The 21,528-nt window shown below is 42.5% G+C and overlaps 1 protein-coding gene across 2 annotated transcripts in view; it reads right to left on the reverse strand.

The window, feature by feature from the left end:
• HEATR3 (HEAT repeat containing 3) overlaps positions 1–18,349 on the reverse strand; it is a 36,035-nt gene extending 17,686 nt beyond the window's left edge. The window contains exons 1-11 of one of the 2 annotated variants that reach the window (XM_055412814.2): positions 18,041–18,349; positions 17,723–17,895; positions 15,949–16,036; positions 14,471–14,583; positions 12,161–12,270; positions 9,870–10,010; positions 8,154–8,431; positions 3,602–3,692; positions 3,339–3,496; positions 2,987–3,069; positions 1,316–1,452 (exon numbers count right to left, since the gene is read on the reverse strand). In XM_055412814.2, coding sequence (XP_055268789.2) covers positions 1,316–1,452; positions 2,987–3,069; positions 3,339–3,496; positions 3,602–3,692; positions 8,154–8,431; positions 9,870–10,010; positions 12,161–12,270; positions 14,471–14,583; positions 15,949–16,036; positions 17,723–17,895; positions 18,041–18,175 — 1,507 coding nt within the window. In that variant the 5' untranslated portion in view covers positions 18,176–18,349. Of the gene's footprint in view, positions 1–1,315; positions 1,453–2,986; positions 3,070–3,338; positions 3,497–3,601; positions 3,693–8,153; positions 8,432–9,869; positions 10,011–12,160; positions 12,271–14,470; positions 14,584–15,948; positions 16,037–17,377; positions 17,539–17,722; positions 17,896–18,040 lie in introns of those variants that run through there. The other variant, XM_055412815.2, reaches the window with a different exon arrangement.
• Positions 18,350–21,528: the final 3,179 nt, after the last annotated feature.

Raw genomic sequence — 21,528 nt, forward strand, 5'->3', positions numbered from 1 at the left:
AATTTTGGCCATTCTTCACATCGCGTGGAATCTTAGTTCTCCGACCAGGGACTGAACCTGCACCCCCTGCATTGGAAGGTGAAGTCTTAGCCACAGATCACCAGGGAAGTCCCCAGATCGCTTAGGTTTATAACACTGGGAACGAAATACAAAGCTTTAGTCATCACCTGGCCAGCTTCTGCTGATAGTCACCTCTGCACTCCAGAGCTGGCTCAGTCCAGGCTCGGAATGGGAAGGGCACTGCTCATATCCTGTCTACACCCTGTCTTAGATATGGACGTGCCTGGTTTTCACATGATCGCACCAGCTGAAGAATACATAGCCTGAGATCACCTGAAATCTCCATCTATAAACTGACAAACGCTGACAACGATATAATGAGTTTCTGAACATTTACTTAATCTTTAAAAATTAATCTAGAACTTCTAAAACAGGTACCATTAAATACACAGCACCTCTTCACACAGAGCAAAATAGATGTCTTAAAGTATCAGGGATCAGGCTTCCCTAGTGGCTCAGTGGTAAGACTCTGCCTGCCGATGCAGGAGACGTGGGTTCGATCCCTGATCCAGGAAGATCCTACATGCCTCGGAGCAACTAAGCTCAAGCACCACAACTACTGAGTCTGTGCTCTAAAGCCTGGGAGCCGCAGCTGCTGAAGCCCCATAAAGGCCACGCTCTCCAAGAGAAGCCACGGCAGTAAGAGGCCTGCGCACCGTAGCTAGAGAAAAGCCCACACAGCAGCAAAGACCTAGCAAAGCCAAAAAAAAAGAATCAGGGAACAACCCTTGAAGGACTGTTTATACAGAAACTCGTATTTAGTCAAAAGTGACCATATTTTGATCTTCTAAGAATTTCAGCTCTTAGATTCAGTGTTCTAAGAAGGGGGCAACATTAAAACAGTTTTGCAAAGAATTAGAGCAGATTCACATCTCCCATATTAACCCTCACTCCAGACACACATGCAGGGTAAAGTAACGTAGAGAATTTTCCTATACTCTGTTTCCTCAGATGAACAAAGAGTCAGATGTAGAAAACAAACTTATGGTTACCAGGGGGATGAGAGGGGAGGGATAAACTGGGAAACTGGGACTGACATATATACTATTTATAAGACAGATAACTAATAAGGACCTACTGTCCAGCACAGGGAACTCTCCTCAATACTCCGTAATGGCCTATATGAGAAAACAACCTAAAAAAGCGTGGATATATGTTTATGCACAGCTGATTCACTTTGCTGTATGGCAGAGACAAACACTCTACTCCAGTAAAATTAAAAAAAAAAAAAAGGATACTATATACAGCATATTACCTGGCTGAGAAAAAAGCAGTTGTGACAGGTGCTGTGCAAGAGTCTGAAGGGCAGCAGGTCCTCCCAGATGGTCCACATCCAGAAGGGAGACGAGGCTCTGGAGACACACAAGGGCTCTACACTGTATAGTGTTCATTCTGGAAAGGAAGAGAGAGAATGCTGTCTGGCCCTCTCACAGTCACCCAACAGAATTCAGCACTGACGTTGAACCTCGGCGTCCGGTTCTGATGGGGACCATCTGTAAGCAGAAGGAAGTCTCGGACAGTTGGCAAGAACACTTAAGGTAAACTGTGAATCTGACCAGATCAAACCGCTTGAGCACTCAAGGCCTCTGAGGCACAGTAAACTGATGAGTCGTATGGAATCTGCCTGAGAAAAGTTTCTGTGCATGGCAGCATCTTTAAAGCCTATTTTTAAATGTGAAATATGACCCACATAAAGCACTCAGGAATATTCAGAGTTTAATAGTTTACAAAGCAAACACTGGTGCGCCTAGATAAGAATGTTAGCGCTATTCACAACACTCAAGACACGAAGCAACCTAAATGTCCATCAACAGATGAATGGATAAAGAAGATGTGGTGTATTTATACAATGCAATCTTACTCAGCCACAAAAAAGAATGAAATAATGCCATTTGCAGCAACATGGATGGACCAAGAGATTATCATAAGTGAAGTAAGTCAGAAAAAGACAAATATATTGCTTATAGGTGAAATCTTAAAAAAAAAAAGATACAAATGAACTTATTCACAAAACAGAAATAGACTCACAGACATAGAAAACAAACTTATGGTAACCAACAGGGAAAGGCGAGGAAGAGTAAAGTAGAAGTTTGGGATTAACATATATACACTACTATATATGAAACAGATATCCAATAAGGACATACTGTATAGCCCAGGGATCTCTACTCAATATTTTGTAATAACATAGAAGGGGAAAAAAAAAATCTGAGAAAGAATACATATATATAACTGAATCACTTTGCTTATATCTGAAGCTAACACAATACTGGAAACCAACCCTAATTCACTAGAAAAAGGAAAAAAAAGAAATGCTGCTAGCACCCTGACAGCCCACCTATCCCTTCCCTATCACACCTACCTCCCTGACCCCAAAAGTGAAGGTCGCTCAGTCGTGTCTCACTCTTTGTGACCCCATGGACTATACAGTCCATGGAATTCTCCAGGCCAGAATACTGGAGTGGGTAGCCATTCCCTTCTCCATGGGACCTTCCCAACCCAGGGATCGAACCCAGGTCTCCCACATTGCAGGAGGCTTCTTTACCAGCTGAGCCATCAGGGAAGCCCAGGAACCATCTATGTAGGCACCTCTCAAATGAACTACTCACTATTTTGTGAGTGGTTCCAATTCAGATTCTTTTTACTGCTGTATGTATTCTATTGTATGATCATGTCGGCACTGATTTATCCATTCTGCCACTGACGGACACTGAGGTTGTTTCCAAGTTGGGGCAACTGCGAACCACACTGCTATGAGCATTCTCCTGTCTTAGGGCACACATGTGCTCACTTCTCTAGGGAACAAACACAAGACACAGGACTAGGACTCTTGAATCTGGGGGGTGTCGACATCTTCTGTTTAATGGTCCATCATTTCCGACAATAACATAATGACAAACGGTTTTGAAAAGAGAAATGTTCTTACTTTCTAATCAAAGGTTTCCAAGTGGGGCTCCTAGAGCACACGTCAACTGCAACGCTGTTTGGAAAGGCAGTTTTGTAAAAAATCTAAATTTAAGAAAGACAGTAAGGCAAATGTTAAAAGGAAAGGTTTTTTTCCTAAACACATGATTCTTTCATAAAATCCCAACTTCTAAGTGAGATGGTTAGGCTTGATAAACTTCAGCCCCCCTCCAGTGCTGTTCACTGTTTCACTCCTATATCTCACCCATCACCCACACCTGGCGGTATCTGCACACTTCCTTTGTGCCCAGAAAGAACGGCTTTCTGAAACCTTCTCGATGCTCTAAGGTGAGCTCAGACTGAAAACTGATTACCTTCTTTGGGAGGAGGTGGTGGGTGAGAGCCGTGTGAACCTCATGGGAGAGGCAGAGGGGAGAGAGTAGCTGCCCACCGCATTCACTGAGGGAATTCTCCATAAATGCATCGCTTTCATCACTGCTAGAAAGCTCTTCCCATTCGTCGTCCGTGGGATCTGGGAAGAGTACAGATCACAGAGAACTGGACTGTTTAAGATAATCCTCGTGGAAGTGCCCTGCCATTGTTGGGGAGGGTATCTAAATGGGAACTGGTAACACACCTTCACTGCAGCACATGTTTACAATGATTTCCAGAGCAGTCTGCTGAGCTGTCAGCAACGCTATGGCCTCTCTCAGCTCCTTGTCAGTGGGCTAAAAAAAAAAAAGGCAAACGACCAACTCTCACTCCAAGGTTTAGAAAACTATTTTCAGGTGACTTTCTTTAGTTAAAGCCCACTAAATGGTATTTGCACTTGGAACAGAGGACCTGGCGATGGGGGTGGGTAAGCAGAAGAAAAGTCATAAAGGGCTGGAAGGACAAGCAGGCATTATGATTCCGCTTGGCACTGTGCAGCACAGCACTGTTCCCTTGGTTCCCATCTCTCTGCACGGTTTCTCTAAGTGTTGCTTAGTTAGCTGGAGAGAACAGATAAATATTCAGGAATTTTGAACTGAATTCACCCTGAAACTTAATATACTGTGTTAAGAAGTAGCTCAGCATACAAAGATTAAAAGAAGGGTTAGTTACAGACACCAGGCACTTATACACAACAAACCTGCTTTCAGATGCTTAGACGTCTTCTTGGAAAAGTCTGCACTAACCAGAATTGCTCACAGGCCCTTATGTGACCAACAGAGCTTGGCTAAGGAGCAGACGGGTTTGCTGTATTCTGGCTTTCTTTGAAGACTGCAATAAAGCATTCCTTCAAGACTGAAGAAAAAGGGGGACTTTTTCTTGAGGAAATAAATAATGTGAACCTAACATTAATTAACAGTCTCAAAATGGGTTGCATAAATTTATATGACCTTAACTCTCAAGTCACCGATGAAAACTGAAATAGTCATACTGATATTCCAAAGTGGTGCACATGCTAAAAACTGATGCATATTTTGTTGTCTGGATGATTCCCAATCTCAAAAGTTTCTATTAATAACTGTCTTTTCAATGGTTGTGCAATATTCCCTTAATGAATGTTTTATAATTTATTAAGCACTCCTCTAGTGTGGAATAATTCACATTACTTGGTTATCTTTCCTCAGATTTACGGGATCAAAGGTTAAAAACACATCTACAGATCCAAGACATATTTCTGTTCTCCTTTTCCAGAATGTTCATACTCATTTATAATCCTCTAGCAACTTCCTGTGCAATGAATTAACTGTAATTCTGAAACACACTCTTTAAAAAAAAAAAGCAGACTGCTAATTTAATAGATAGACTTTAGGAATCCCTATATTTATGTTCGTTTTACTGTGGGAAAGAATATATCCAAAATTTATTCTTCTGCTGTGCTGTGCTGAGTGGCTCAGTCCCGTCCAGCTTTTTGAGACCCCATGGACTAGAGCCCACCAGACTCTTTCCTCTGTCCATGGGGATTCTCCAGGCAAGAATTCTGGAGTGTGTTGCCATGCTCTCCTCCCGGAGATCTTCCCAACCCAGGGATCTAATCCAGAAAATTGATTCCTATTCACTTCACATGTATATGAAGAGACTCTAAATAAGACACACCCTTGTTGACCTCTCATCCACTTAACAGGTATGAAGATCTGGTATGACACAACTCTGAAAGAAGTTCCATTTCTTTACCTGACTTTCCTGCTCAGAACAATCCCCTGCTTCTTACTGTTATCAAATTGACATAAAGAACCAAGCTAGAGGAAATGTTATGACAGCTGAGATTTGCTTCAAAGTATTCAGTAGTGAGAGGAGAGAGTGGGTAGGGAAGGAGATGAAAGAAAATAGACCATGATTCGAAAATTGCTAACTGCGGAAGCTGGGTAAGGAGTGTTCTACTTCTGCATGTTATGGCAACAACTTGGGTTGGTTCTCTCCTTCCAGGTTTGTAATTACACTTTCTTAAGTTAAATGATGCAATAAAGCATTTTGATTCTAAAGGATTCCTACACAAGCCACTGGGCAGCGTGAAAAGACCTGAGCTGCCTGCCTGTGAATCTGTATTCCTGGCACATAGCAGCACGATGCTTAGCACCCTACTGGCACCAAAACACTGGCTGCCTGACCAGCATGTTAACCATCCAGTCTGCTCAGCTATGGTGATAGACTTAAAAATTTAAAGACTTAAAAAGCTCGCTAAAAAGTGAGCTTTTGTTAGAAAACACTGCATTTTCTAAGCACCAAAATTCTATCTGTAATACTTGAGAATGTGTATCTCTAAATAACAGTTAAACACTGATACTTTCAAACAGTGGCACTTTATCTTGGTGGTCTGGGATCCCAATCCCCACTCACCCATTCCCTAGAGGGTCCCCCGGAAGCAAAGTTGGAGATGGGGCAAACCCGCAGGGGTGGTTCTTCTCCCATCCCCAGCCAGGGACGTCCGATCTCTCAGAGTCCCCAGGCAGCCCAAGTGGAATTCCCACTGGTCCCCTGCTGGGATTTTGGGGTGGGGCAACGCAGTACAGATGCACCCATCAGGATAAAGTGACCTGGTGAGTATGATGCCAGTCCCTGCGGAAGAGCCTCTGAGCCCCGATCTGTTACACCTGACGTTCCACACGTGGACCCCAGATCTGTAACTTACCTCCACGTGGCACCTGAGATGTTGCTGGGGTTCTATCAACACCCTTTGGGATGAAAAAGCTCACAGCTATGCCTTTGTCTAGCTTGTTTACCGACTTTAAATTCTACCCACTCTGACTCAGATGTACAAGAGGGATATGATATTGAGTTGCCAAGCAACTCAAGGGCAGGATGGCCTTTTCATGTTTGTATTCAACCCAGCACTTAACACAAAGCTTTGCACCTAACAGCCATTCATGGGGACTGAGAAAACAGCTCTTAACTACATTTGAGTGCTTTAGAACAGCACCAATTCAGCTTTACAAGACTTCGTGAATGTAAGAAGATGGAACACTGATGAGTTTATGCCCATTAAGAATTCTTTAGGGACGTCCTTGGCGTTCCAGTGGTTAGGACTCTGCTTCTAATGCTTCTAATTAATGCTTCTAATAGGACTCTGTGCTTCTAATGGGTTCAATCTGTGGTTGGGGAATTAAGATCCCACAGGCCACGTTGCTGTTGTTCCGTCACTAAGTCACGTCTGACTCTTGTGACCCCCCAGACTTGTGGCCCACCAGGCTACTCTGTCCATCGGATTCTCCAGGTAAGAGTACTGGAGTGGTTGCCATTTCCTTCTCCAGGGGATCGTTCTCACCCAGGAGTCGAACCAGGTCTCCTGCATTGCAGGCAGACTCTTTACCAACTGAGCTATGAGGGAATCCCACATGCCATGTGATGTGGCCAAAACATAAATTAAAAAATTTTCTTAAAGAATTCTTTAAAAATAAATCTATCCAAACTCGAAGACACTGACTTAAGACACTTCTCCGATTCAGTTTCTCATAGGACAGGCCACATGAGAGATGGTAGCAAGGGTGAGAGGACATCATTAGAGTCCTTCCAGTTCAGGCATCACCATCCTTCCCAAGAATGACTTCGGCAGCTGCCTGACTGGTTTTCCTGCCGCCAGGCCCCTCGAACAACACTAACCTGCTTTCACCATGCTATTTCTTGCCCCATCCTTTCAGACGGCTCAGCTGTTCTGTCCACCAAGCCTCTTCTGAGAGTCTCTTCCTTTCTGCTCCCATCAGGGCTGAGGCAGGTGTGCCTACTCACTCAGAAGTCTGGGCACAGACCTAGCACTGCTCTTAGCACAGGTACTGTAATAAGTTACAATTATGTGTCCATTCTTACAAGATGGAAAAGGTCCCTGAAGACAAGAAATCTGTCTTAATCATCTTTCTACCAGTAGCCTTTGGCACAGTGACTGGCACACAGCGTAAGCACGGAAAATGTGTACTTGGATGAATAAAGCCCAGCTCGCCGTCCTCCCTGTCTTTCTGATGACTTGCTCTCCTCCTTGGGAAAGATGTTTTCCCAAAGAACAGCTCCATCTCTGCTGACGGGCTCAGCTGAAAAGTTTCCTGCACTGGAGACTGGTCACCCGCACTCCAACAACACACCCAGGACAAGTAAGCCACAATTATCCAGGCTGCAAAGCTACAAACCATCATTAATTCTCATGGTCACCCTACCTCCTCTGCTCAACAGTAGTGAGGAAATATAAATTTGGCTTGCTACTTTGGCTTAGTAAGGCTAAACTCTGAAGTAGAAGAGACAAGGATGCAAGGGGCTATCTGAGCAAAGTAAAAATCCTTTAGTTTGAAGACAGTCTGGGAGAGAGTAGGAAACTTAAGTGAGATACAAATGTTAGGAAGAGGACCACATATTTTTTTCTTGACCACACCATGCCACATGAAGTATCCTAGTTCACTGACCAGGAATTGAACCCATGTCCCCTGCCACAGGAGCTCAGACTCTTCACCACATGACTCCATGTTTCTGAAATATTGCAGAAGCACTGGTCTACCCATCTTTCAACTTCTCTACTATACAAATGTTTCATCTCACATTTTTTTTTCTCCTTTGGGAGATTTCTGATGTTTTAACGAGAATTAATGGGAAAACATGGCTGTTTTTACTGAAATTCACTTCATAATTAATTGCTACAACATTTTCCTACAAAGTTTATGATATCTATTGAAAGAAAATAGCTGTATTAATCTATGTTTGAAAGCACCAATCTGACTTACTGGAAGTAAATCTGAAATGAAAGTTTTCCTTCTGACTTTCCTTCTATGAGGAATTTCTTCCATTTCATCATCTTCCATCAGATCATCACCATTAGCATTCTGCAATGTGTCCTCAGTTTCTGCAGTGGTTTTTATCCTTTGAGTTTCAGCCTCCTTCATTTTAACAACCGTTTCGCCAGCATCCATTTCCAGAACTTCAGATAAGATCTTTAGTATGGCATTTATGATTTCTGCCTGACTCTTGGATGGAATAATGTCCTTTAGATTCCAAATTGTGCCTGTGGAAAAAAATGAGCAAGAGGACAAAGAAATTGACTGTGAAATCTTTTATTCAATACAGTGTCTACCATATTGGTTCTATAAGCTCAGGTGTAATTTCAAGAAATCGCAGTCCTACTGCCTTTGTTGAGTTCTGATTAAATGTCAAAAAGCTCTGCCCAGAGGCAGCTCCCTTTACTGCAGCAGTCCTTCATAATCCTCTCCCGTTCCTGGCATACAAAGCCTTGCCCTGATAGATCAGAGAGCCAACAGACCGAGAGAACACCGAACGAGTTTCTTTTACAAAGACAAATTAAGTTGTCTCGGCTTTCTTTCATCTTAACCTGAGCTGCTCTCGTGAGCAGTTTCTTACAGTCCAAGAGGGAAAAGGAAAGCATTAAAATTCCAAGGTCTCACGGACAAACTAGGGAGCAGGTTCTTGGTGTTTCACTCGTGAAATCAGAACAATAGCTACTGTTAGGTACACTAATTTTTAAAAATGTGACAGAATAAAAATAGTTCTGGGGTATATTCCACTGTTAAAAAAGAACTGAAAGGAGTCAGACAGATCATTTGCAGATCCACATTAGCAGCATTACTCAATAACCAAAGAGTGGAGGCAACTCAAGTGTCTACCCACGGATGGACCAACATACACGGGAGCTGTTTAATGTGTACAGTGCTTCAGTTTTGCAAGATGGTTACAACAACAATGTGGATATACTTAACACAACTGTACACTTAAAGACACTTAAGAAATATCAAAGAGCGATTATCCTCCAATTATAAAAAAAAAATGGTTAAGAAGCGGGGGCGCTCTCTGCTGGTCTAGTGGCCAGGACTCAGCGCTTTCACTGTAGAGGCCACGTTCAATCCCTGGTTGGGAAACTAAAGATCCCGCAAGCAGAGCAGTGCAGCCAGAAAAAGAAAAACTTTAAAAATGGTTAAGATGGTAAATTTTATTTTGTGTGTATTTTATCAGTTTAGGAAAAAAACAAAACATCTCTCAAGATAAATTACCCTTGAAGACCAAAGGGCAAGAGGAGAATACACAGTAAGTTACCTACTATTTACATGTCATCAGGTTATTTCTATATTTAGAAATTCTGGGGAGAAGCAATGGGGGTGAAGATCTTATAGGAAAGTGAGTGGTCATGTCTTAGATGCCTGCAGTCAACTTCTGAACTCACTGCTTCATAAATAAGAGGGGTTCCTGACAGCACTATTTCTTTATCAGACAACAGGAGTTTGTCAAATTGAAAACACATCAAATCTTATATGGCTTTGAAATTATGCAGAATCGCTTGAATTCCATTTAAATATTAAAAATTTCAGAACAGACATAAGCACAGAAAGTCCTGATGTGGTGAAATGGGTGACTGATTGAATTTTGGCCTCTCCACTTCTGCCTGCTACAAGCTACTAAAATGCACACTATCGCATGTGGTTAACTTTTACCTGCCATCAATGTCTTCAATAGAAGATACTCCATGGAACTGACAGGAGAAAGCATTGCTGATTCCAGCACATGCAATGCTGGGGTACTGAAAGATTTCAGTAGCTCTGGGTTATCTTCAGTCACCGTCTGCAAGCAATATGCTATAGAGACAAAAATCAAATATTCAGAAACAAGTGAATTCCGCTAGGATAATGTAAACCAAAGTGACTCATCAAAAAAATTTGCATTTTTACAACTTCTCTGGACACATTTTGTAGGAGATTCACCCTTTTCCTCAAACATAGTTCGTGCAAATATGGCTTCCCAAATTATCAGAGCTATAAAAGACTTTTCTTTTTTCTTAACTTATAATCCTTTACAGAACTATACTTTTATAAATTAAAAGGCTCTCAATTGCCATGACAACGTGGAATGACTATAAACATTTATAAAGATTTAGCCTCAATTTCTGTACTTGTCACAGACCAGTAGCAAACAGCCTGTAGGCTGAATACCAGTGCATGGACCACTGTTGTCTATGACAAGTCCTAGGTTTGGGGACATTTTAAAAATTCAGCATGATCTTAAAAGTTAACTTATGATACAGTACATTTAAGAAAAAAGGTATTTTATATAAAAATATGAGTAAATTAAGAGATGGGTAAAGTATTAATAGACATATGATTCATTTAGCACTTAACTCTTCTCTCACAATTAAATCAAGATTATGGATTATAACTTGCAAATTAGAAATAACTAACTGTAAGTATAAAACAACTGGGACTGCATGAAAAGCTTGACAGAAGAGACCCCTGAAGCACAAATGAGGAAGCCCAAATTTATTTTCTTTGAGAAACTGCATTCCATAAAATCCATTTCTTTCCAGGTCTAAAAATTCCAAAGCAGATCATTTCCATCCAAATTAGTAGTCAAAATACATGTTATTGCTGTGCGCTAGTCTGCATTCCAAAATACACTTATATACAAATCCATATGTATGCATATATGTACATATATCCAAGTGTAATTTTTTTTCATTAAGAGACTAATTAAATTCACTTTAACAAAAAGCCAAGGTAAGATATGATTGCTAAGACAGCATGAGCTCAAAGAAAGTGATATTAATACATAGTATGAAATTTCAGAATTTCACTTTTACTATATATAAGCTTTGCTTGATTTTCAAAACAGAAGCAATCTGACATTTGTCGTAAAAAAGTTACAAACCTAGCTAAGTGCCAAAGAAAATACTGCTATACATTGTCAAATTACTTTATTCTGATCCCCTTTTTTTAAAAGTTCTTTAGGAAAAAAAACGAAATAACCAAAACAAAACTTAAGGCCCAAAAAACAGAAGTGAAGTTTTTCTTTTCAAAGCTATGAACTTTCCTAAAATTCTCTTACTGTAATAAAGACTGTCCTCTGAGACTAAAAGTCACCTGCCAATTTTCTAGTTCAAGTGTTTTTAAAATCCACATTTACTCACAAGTCTCCCCTCTGCCAAAGATTCCATTCTGAGAAACTGATTTAAAAATTTTTTCCCAGTAGTATTTATTCCACTATTATTTTTTCCTTCTCCATCCTATTTCCACTAGAGCCAAGAGAAACATAGGTAAGGGGAACACACTTCAGTAAGGGAAATAAACTTGTCCTTGCCGGGAGAAATACGTAGTTAAATAAAAGGACAGATGCCTCTCGTTATGAAGGGTTGAATAAAAAATGCTTCTTATCCATTATTTCTCCACTCACCCCCAGCGTTCTGTTGAGATAGAACCCACCCCCTGGTTTCTGTCTCCTCCCCCTGCTGAGTGAGGGTCCCCAGTGGCTTGTAACCCCATGGACAGAAAGCAAGGGAGCCAAGGCTGCTAACGCTGCCAGACTCTGTTTTCCCTGTCTGGAAGGGAAGCAGGCCTATGTGAAATTCCATTCACTTATCTTCCTCTCTCAAAAAAAGCAGAGGTTATCGTCTACATTCCAATTAACTTTCGCTCAAAGGCCTGGCAGTTGTGGGTTACTGCTTCTCCGTAAATAGAAGATAAAAACTTTTAAGAGTTAATAAAAACTTCTAAGAATGTTCAGACATTAGAAACCACATATGCTCACATAATCACTTTCCTCCCTCTTAGAAACAAGAGCAGGAAAACTGCATGAGTAAGTAAAGAATTAATCACACATTTTAAAAGATTCAGAATAGATCTCAGCTATGCATTTATATACAATGAGAAAAAAAAAAAATCACTCCCGTAGAATAAATAAGTTATGTCTGAATAAAATATTTTGAATAAGGGCACACAAACTTTTCTTCACTTACCTACTGAAATAGCCAGGTCAACATTGGTGGAAAACCTACTTAAATACTTTAATACAATCTCCAAACACCCTTCTTTGTTGAATATAGATACTGCTCTACTACTGCATTCACTAAATTGAAGGGGGAAAAAAAAGTTTTACTATTCACATTTTAACATTAAGAAATCAACCACAGAAATTCATGAAAAAATAATTAGGCTTTAAAAAGAACCAGAATTGTAGTCAAACCCCCACCATTTCTACCAATGAAGAAATTAATGGCCATTCACAGTCACTGTGCATGAATACAGCTGACTATCTGAATTTTTATTCCCATCACAGCACAATATATCAGCCAATCTCTTTATCTACATGCCAGCTTCCTTACAGGAGGTTAAAGATGGAAAAGGTCTTAGAAAGCATTTGCTTCAATTCCTCTTTTTGTGGATAAGGAAACCCAGGCTCCCAAAGGTAAAGTGATCTGTCCAATGATCATACATTTTGTTAGTGGTGAGTCCCTGGCTCCAGTCTACCTGTCTTTCCACTATATCACAGTAATAATACATTAAAGTAAGGATTAAAGGCCTCTATTTTTATCATATAAAAAGCACAAGTTTAAAAGAAAGTGAAACTAAGTTTTAATTATTCCATCTAGACTGTTGTAACGATAATATTCTGCAATCTTCAACAGAGAAACTGTTACAAGAAAATATTTTTGAAATTACAATATCTTCTAATACAAGAATCAGAATTAATGTAATCAATGTTATTAATTGACATATATGCTAAATATAGGGTAAACAGTTACTGATAATTATAACAATTTCATTCATGGTTCCAGAGAAGCATATTCCTCCAGACATACCACATACACACATGACAGATTAACCACTGAGAGAGCTGACTAAATGATTAAATCCAATCCTGTTGTCTAAAGATAAACTATTTTCTGTCTGCGTATCCATCTATCCATCCATCCATCTAGTTACTGCAACACTGCTATGAACCTCCCCTCAAGAAGCCCACAGTAAGCTCATGTATAGTCAGGAAAATAAAGCATATACAGGTTAAGATAATAAAATATATACATGTGTAAACATAATTTAAACATAAACTAGGGCTCACGGGCACTCAGGAAAGAAAGATTACTGGACCACTTTTTCAGGCACTTTTCAAAGAAAAATTTTTTTTAATTTCCAAGTTCAAAAATTTTTTAAAAATGCAAATTCAACAATTTAAATAAGTTAAAGTTATTAGAAAAATAGCACGCACTAGCTTGCTTGAATGCCATTTCCTCAAATCTGACCTCTCCTATTTTCCTGGTGGAATGTGTCCACTAGTTCAAAATGAAATCACAGGGAATTTCCCGGTGGTCCATTAGTTAGGACTCTGCACTTCCACTGCTAGGGGCCCAGGTTTGATCCCTGGTCAGGGAATTAAGATCCCTCAAGCCAAGTGGTACAGCCAAAAAAAGAAAGAAACCACAGGCAAGTTTGACTGCTTGTAGGTAGTCAAGCAGTGTAGGTAGCTTTCCAGGATCCAACTTAACCTTGTATTCTGAGAGATACCTCTAAGAGGTCAGAAATAACCATGGATGTTGATGGAAAATAAGAAACTATGAGAGACTCCAGCTAGAAATGTGGTCCAATAAAATGGGGCAGAAAAAAAATCCAGGTTGTATTTCTAGCCATCTCCATTTAAAAGCAAGCCCCCACCCACTGCTATAATGATGGAACAGAGCGTGGTCTCCTTTCTACTGGGGCCAAAGGAGGTCTTCTCAGACATCTACTTCCTGTTCAAATGGCACTCACCAAGGTCTGTGGGCCCTGTCTCATTCCAGATCAAAGTATCTATCACACTGGAGCCTGGCCAGCTTTAAGACAACTGCTGCTTAAGGTACACAGGCAGTGGGGGAGGAAGCGGTGCAGGGGCCACTAATGACCACAGTTTCTCTTATTTCTGTCAGGAGCAATAACTGGATAGAAGAGTTATAAAGCAAGGAGAGATGTAGCGGGACTTCCCTGGCAGTCCAGTGGTTAAGACTCCGAGAAGCGCTGGCACAGGTTCAATCTCTGATTAGGGAACTAGGATTCTGCATGCCACACAGAAAGGCAAAAAAATTAAAAATGATGCAGTTACGCTACCAGGACAAGAGCTTGGGAAGGACACTTGATCTTAGGTCGCTGGACGAGACCTCCTACCAAGCACTAACAGATGCATTAATAGATTTACAGGCCTACCAAGGAGAACAGAAATTCCACTTCAGTTTAACAGAGAGAGTAGAAGCCTGAGTAGCATTGAAGAGGGAAGCTGCATCTGGAAAGCATCTTACCATATATTCCATAGCACGTTTACGGCCTCGTTGGCTATGTGTTCAATAGAATTTCTGTTCTGATCTCTTTTTTTCTGAGGAGACATCTCATTTGAATCCAGTCCAGTACTACACTGTAACCAAATACCATGATTAGCACCTTTGTTCAAAAGAATAAACAAACAGAAATGCAAAAGGCAGTGAAGAATCACAAAAACATCAAAAATGACAGTTAACACCAGTCCATCAATTTCTCACAACTCACTGTACAAGCTGGATATAAAGCATTTCACATCTTAAGTAAAAATGTAAAATCAATACAAAATATTTTATCTAACGTGGTAAATATATAAGGCAAAGAAAAGTAACACATAATAACAGCTAACATCTATATATAGCATCTTCTAAGTGCGAGGCACTATTCTAAGCATTTCTTGTCTATTAAGTCATTTAACTGTTACCATAAATCTATGACGCAGATGAACTGTTATCCCCAGTCTCCTGCTACAAATGGGAAACTGAGGTACAGAGAGCCTGCTGAAGGCATAGCTTAGTATCGAGTGAAGTGGGATTCAGGTCCAGGCACCCTGGCTCCGAAGTGGGTGCTCTGAACCCCTCCGCAGTTCTGCCCCCTCCTTCAATCCACGACATTCTCTCAGTCAGGCCTCTCACACTCAGCGCTGCTGACATCTTGAACGGGATGATTCCTTGTTGTTGTGCACGTGGGACACTCTACTGCTGCACACGCAGTGCACTCTGCTGTCACACCATGCCCAGCTGGCCTCTGTGCACCAGATGCCAGAAGCAACCCCTCCCCCGAAGCCGTGACAATTAAAAATGTCTTCAGACATTGCCAAATGTCCCCTGCGGGTTACATCACCCCGATGAGAATTACTATTCTAAAGGGACAAGATGTCCCTTTGATGATGATGTCTCTTATCAAACCTGGATCTTCTTTCTACAGCCTCAAGTGAAAATTACCCATCAATACAGAGACCAGAGGTATGATAGGGGAAGAACTCCTTAATCCCTGAACTGCATCTTGCAATAAAGGTGGCACATTAGAAATTTTGAGAACTTAATCTAGTCTTCTCAGCAAATTCTTAATGTCTGTGCTTAAGCTTCCTCATCTGTAAAACAGGAATAACAAAGGATACCTGCCAAATAGGACTGCTTTGAGGATTCAGTAAAATAACACACAAGACACATAATTAAGCATCCAATAAACACGAATGATTTTCATCCTATGAAGTTTGAAGTCTAAAGGAGGCAGTCTATACTTTTAGGAAGGTCCTTTCCAACAAGCAGATAAATAAAGGTAGCCGGGACAAACTAGAGACTAGTGTCAAAGATAAGAGATCAGTGTTTCCAGGAAAAGAAACACAATTCCTACAGAATGTTTTGAGGAAGACAAAATGACACCAAAGTACTTAGAAACAAGACAAAACCCCAAACTGTTCGAGTGCGTGCACTAACAGAGACTTGGGAAAGCGGCATACCTCTTTCAGCAGTGCAACCAGTGGAGTCATGATGTCCTTGGTCACCATGTCATCACAAACTTCAAAACCGCCACAAGCGCTGAGATTTCTACACAAGATGTTTAAAACACACCAGTTTCAGATCACATGTCATAAAACATACTAAGCACTCAAGTTTATTTCTATGTCTACACGTACTTAACACTTCCCGTTTGAAATCGCTTTATGGTTTCTGTAAGATGCTGCAGAACCAATCCACAGAACTCCACCTGTTCTGATCCTTGCTCTACATGAAGTAAAGAGATGACTTTGTCTTGTAACAATGTAATTCTCAGGACTGAGGCAGTACCCAGGGAGAGAGAAGACTTTTCCTATTTAATGTAAATCAATTACTGCCTGATCGTTTTTAATTTTGTTGGCCGTGCCATGATGCTTATGGAATCTTAGCTCCCTGACCAGGGATTGAACCTGCTCCCTCAGCACTGAGAGCTCGGAGTCTTAACCACTGGACTGCTAGGGAATTCTCCTGCCTGTTCCTGTATGAAGGGACCTTTTCCTGGAATCAAGACTTCAAGTATAAGAAGGGTGAGGCTACTGAGAATGACCTTCCCTGAAACAATCCTGACTACATATAATTTTGATTGTGAAGACACCTCAAACATCATGCCCTTAGTTTTCTTCCCCGAACCACCCCATAGCATCCTTTGTAAATATCATTGGTTGTAATTACACACTTATGTGATTATTTGTGCAATGCTTGCCTCCCTCAAAACTGTAAGATCCATTAAGAACTGAAATTATGTGTCTTGTTCACTCCCACTAGCCCACTGCCTGGCACTGCAGGCTCTCAGTATAAACCTGCTACAGTAATGAATGAAACAGAATAAATACAGAGCTATGAGAACTACAAATATTAACTTTTCTCTGGCCCCCTCTACAGTCCATTCTCAGTGCAGCTACCAGCCCTTCTGAAAAGGTAAATTAGACCAGTCACTCTAGCTTAGAATAGGTCCTTAAGCTCTTCCCCACTGAGTCCTTATCTGTCTCTCCAGCCTCAGTCCCTGTAATGTGCACCCTCTACTCTACTCAGCCACATAACCTTCCCTTTCTTTAACCGTGCCAAGCCCTTTGCTGTTGCTCCTCCCTGTCAGGAATGCTCTTCCCCTTGTGTGTCCACCTCTGGCTCTAGGCTACCTCAGCTCTTAGTTCACAAATGTTATCTAGAGATTATCCAATTTAAAGTAACTTCCCACCTCCGGCTACTATCTTCTTGGTTTCTGCATAGCACCGCTTAAAACCTAATATTATTTTTCATCTGGTTACTAGTTCCCTGTCTCTACATCAACATGGTTCTGTGAAGGCACAGATCCTGGGTGTCTTGCTCAGCGTTCTGCTTTCTCAAAATCCCTCGCGTCTAGAAAATCTGATACAATGGAAGAGTTCACCGAACCTCAGGACTCTATGAAGTCTCCTTGGGGAGGGCACAACGTGCGCTAATAAGCCTTGAGCAGAGGACGCTTGGCAGATGGCTACTGCAGTTGAAGCAGTCAGGCGGACAGATGGAATACGTGTGGTCCGGGGCTCATGAGGTCCTCCGGAATCCGAAGCCTGAGTTCAGATCCCTCCTCTGCAAACAGGAGAGCATAGCCAGTTCTTGGCCCTCCCGAGCGGTGCCGCAGACAAGGGCTCTGAGGATGAAACCCGTGAGCGACGGTGCCAGGCGCACAGGAGGCGCTGGCTGGACGCCGATGCCCGGATCCAAGGGCATCACCCCGGATCCCCCTTCCCCGCTCACCTCAGTGCGCCGGCCGCTGTCTCCCTCACCGCCAGGCTGGCGTCGAGCAGCAGCGGCCCGAGGCGGCGCACGGCGTCCCGGCGAGCCAGACCCGGGAGCACCGGCCGCTGCTGCACCAGCCGGGCCAGCCCCGCGCAGGCGCACTCGCGGACCTCGGCGCTCGGGTGCTGAAGCTGCGGGACAGAGCAAGTGGTCAGGCGGCCGGCAGAGCGCACGCGCAGGGGCGCGGCGGCAGGGGCGCGCGGCGCGGCCGGCGGCCTCGGCGCGCCGCCTGCTCCCCCGCCCTCCCCGCGCGGCCCCGGCGAGCCCTCGCCTCACTTTTTCCAGCAGCTCAGCCGCTGGCCCGTCGTCCTCCTCTGGCTCCGTCCCGTTCGCCGCCGCCGCCTCGGCCTGACAGTCGCCCGTAGGCGAGAACTGAGGTCGCCTGAAGCGCTTCGTCCGGCTCTTGCCCATGTCGAAGTGCGCTGTGGTGGGGGTGGGGGCCGGGAAGACCGAGAGAGGAGGGCAACAGCAAGACGGTGCAGGCGGGCCGGAGGGTCTTGCAACCTAGGGGTTTACGTGCCACTGCTCAGCTGGGCCGGATGACGGCCCGCGCCCACATGGAGATGCACTGCGCGTGCGCATGGCGAGTCGGCGGCGGGGGCGGGGGCTGGCGCGAGGAGCGCGCAGGCGTAGAGGGGACGGTGGGCGGGGCCAGGCCTTGCGGAGAGGCAAGTCCTGCGGACCTGCCCGGAAGAGGAAAGGCTGGATTTGAACGATGGTCCTGTCCCCTCAGCTAGTGACGTCTATCGAGATACTCAATCTGCCAAACCTTTACATATTTCCATAATAATCGAGGGCTATTAAGGAGACCTAGCTTGCCTAACCTTAGTGTGAGGCTTAAAAAAATATTCTGTAAAGCCTTTAACTTCAAAGCTGATATGTGTATTATAGTAGGTGCTCAAAAAATAGTATCCTACCCTGTCCTTTGTGCTCAGTCCTGTCCGACTCTTTGCGACCCCATGTACATGGAATTTTCCGGGCAAGAATACTGAAGTGGGTTGCCATTTCCTTCTCCAGAGGATCTTCCCCGACCCAGGGATCTAGCGCGCGCGCTTCTGGCAGCTCCTGCATTGACGGGCGGTTTCTTTACCACTGCTGCTGCTACTGCTAAGTCACTTCAGTCGTGTCCGACTCTGTGCGACCCCACAGACGGCAGCCCATCAGGCTCCCCCGTCCCTGGGATTCTCCAGGCAAGAACACTGGAGTGGGTTGCCATTTCCTTCTCCAATGTGTGAAAGTGAACAGTGAAAGTGAAGTCGCTCAGTCATGTCTGACTCATAGCGACCCCATGGACTGCAGCCTACCAGGCTCCTCCGTCCATGGGATTCTCTAGGCAAGAGTACTGGAGTGGCTTGCCAGTGCCCGCAAATATTAACCACGATTTTATTCTGTGCCCAGCACAGGTCCTGGCCTAGACAAGGTCCATATATTATAAGATGGACTCCCTAGGAAGCTGCTTAACCTTCCTGCCTCAGTTTCCTCATCAGTGAAATGGGGATACCAATAATATATACCCAGTGAAGTTGTTATGAGGAAAACTGTGCTGATGTTTTTAAGATACTAAGAGACTGGCACATAATAAGCATGATATAAATGGTTGGTTGCAACTTTTACTTAAGGATTCTTTCACATTTATTGAGTACCAGATTCAGTGTGGGGCACTGAGATAAAACAATAACCAAGACAGATATGAACCCTACCCTTGTCCTTATGGAGTTGACAGTTTATTGAGAGGTGTGTTAAATATATAATTATATGAATAACTGTTTAATTACAATTATGGTAAGTAGTAAGAAAGGAAAGTACAGGAGAATCTTATGTACTCTTTATAATTACGTGTATATATTATATGTTATATGTATATATAGATACATAGCTTGTAGGTCAACAATGTATGGGAGAAAAGTTCCACTCCCTGGCAACCCTACCTCAAAGAGTTGACTTTCTAGTAAGGAAAATGATTAATTACTTTAGCATATTTTGGAAAATAATCACAGAGATGTAACTGAAGTTGTACAGAAGCTCATGCCTATCAAAGACCAGCTTTAGGTACAAGGAAACGTTGAAACCCCAGACATACATTGGAAACTTTTACTTCCTAGATCTCTTATCTGGCTACTGATCTGTACACCTCCCTAGTCCAGGCTATTATCTGCTCTTGTCTTGACCACATGGCCTTCTGGTCTTGCTTTTCCCACTCTGCCCATCTATAGAGCAGCTGGAGTGATTTTTTTTTTCAAACTGAATATCCTTCCAACTTTCTCATATGTACTCCTTTGCTTGAAACCTTTCAGTGGCTTCACTTTCTCTTAGGACAGGGATCAAAACCGTGGCTGGCTGCAGTGTCTCACTCCAGCCTCCAGCTTCACCTTGCATTCAGTCCTTTAGCCACCCTCCAAAGGGCCAGCATCTCTCCTGCCTTAGGTTTCTGGACAAGCCCCAGACCCCACCCGTGTCCTGGTGAATGCAAGAGTTGCTTCTTCATAGGTGCCTCCTCTGATTTTGAAGTCTGAGATGGATCTCTCTTGAGATGACATATATCTTGTCCCTTTGCTTCAAAGCACAGTTCAGAATTACAACTATGCACAAATAAATATAAGTTATAAGTATTCTTAAGTATTGTATTCTTTTTGATGGTAGCTTTGATGGTATTCTGACAGGTGTGAGGAGATATTTCACTGTGGTTTTAATTTGCATTTCTCTGATGATTAATGATGTTGAGCATATTTTCATATGTCTATTGGCCATCTGTATGTCTTCTTGGAAAAATGTCTGTTCAGTTCCTCTGCTCATTTTTTAATTGGGTTGTCTGTTTATTGATGTTGAATTGTTTATTTAGTTTGGATATTAACCCCTTAGTAATATCATTTGCAAATATGTTCTCTCATTCAATAGGTTGTCTTTTCATATTCTTGAGGATTTACTTCACTGTGCAAAAGCTTTTAGGTTTAATTAGGTCCCATTTGTATATTTTTGCTTTTATTTCCTTCGCTGTAGGAGACAGATCCAAAAAAATATTGCTACAATTTATGTCAAAGTGTTCTGCCTATGAACACAACATTGTAAAGCAACTATACTCCAATAAAAATTAATTTTAAAATAAAAAAGAACAAAGAGAAAAAGAGTTCTGCCTATGTTTTCTTCTTTCTAGAAGATTTATGGTTTCCTAGAACACTGGAGAATCCCAGGGAAGGGGGAGCCTGGTGGGCTTCCGTCTATGGGGTCACACAGAGTCGGACACGACTGAAGTGACTTAGCAGCAGCAGCAGTCTTCTTTAAGCATATTTTTCCTCAGTGACTAAATTTCTGTTCCTCCTTTAAACCAATGTTTCCATCTTCCTGGTTCCTTCATTAAGGAACTGATGCATGATCACTATATGTTTATATGATAAACACGAAAATTTAAACTTGTTGAAAATCATCCTTTGACAGTTGTTGAAAATCATCCTTTATTCATAAGGCAAGAAAGGTGTTCACCAGATATAAAGTAAAATGGCAGGTTACAGAACAGCATATATAGTAAAATCCCATTTATAGAAAATATAGAAATATCTATGAAAGTATATATACCAAGGGCTTCCCTGGTGCCTCAGATGGTAAAGAATCTGCCTGCTATGCAGGAGACCTGGGTTCAATCCCTGGATCAGGAAGATCCCCTGGAGAAGTGAATGGCAACCCACTCCAGTATTCCTGCCTGGAGAATTCCATGGACAGAGGAGCCTGGTGGGCTGCAGTCCATGGGGTTGCAAAGAGTAGGACCCGAC

Source organism: Moschus berezovskii, chromosome 22 (genome assembly GCF_049115385.1).
Source record: "Moschus berezovskii isolate FMDL1 chromosome 22, NW_MosBer_1.0, whole genome shotgun sequence".
NCBI classification, from domain to species: domain Eukaryota; kingdom Metazoa; phylum Chordata; class Mammalia; order Artiodactyla; family Moschidae; genus Moschus; species Moschus berezovskii.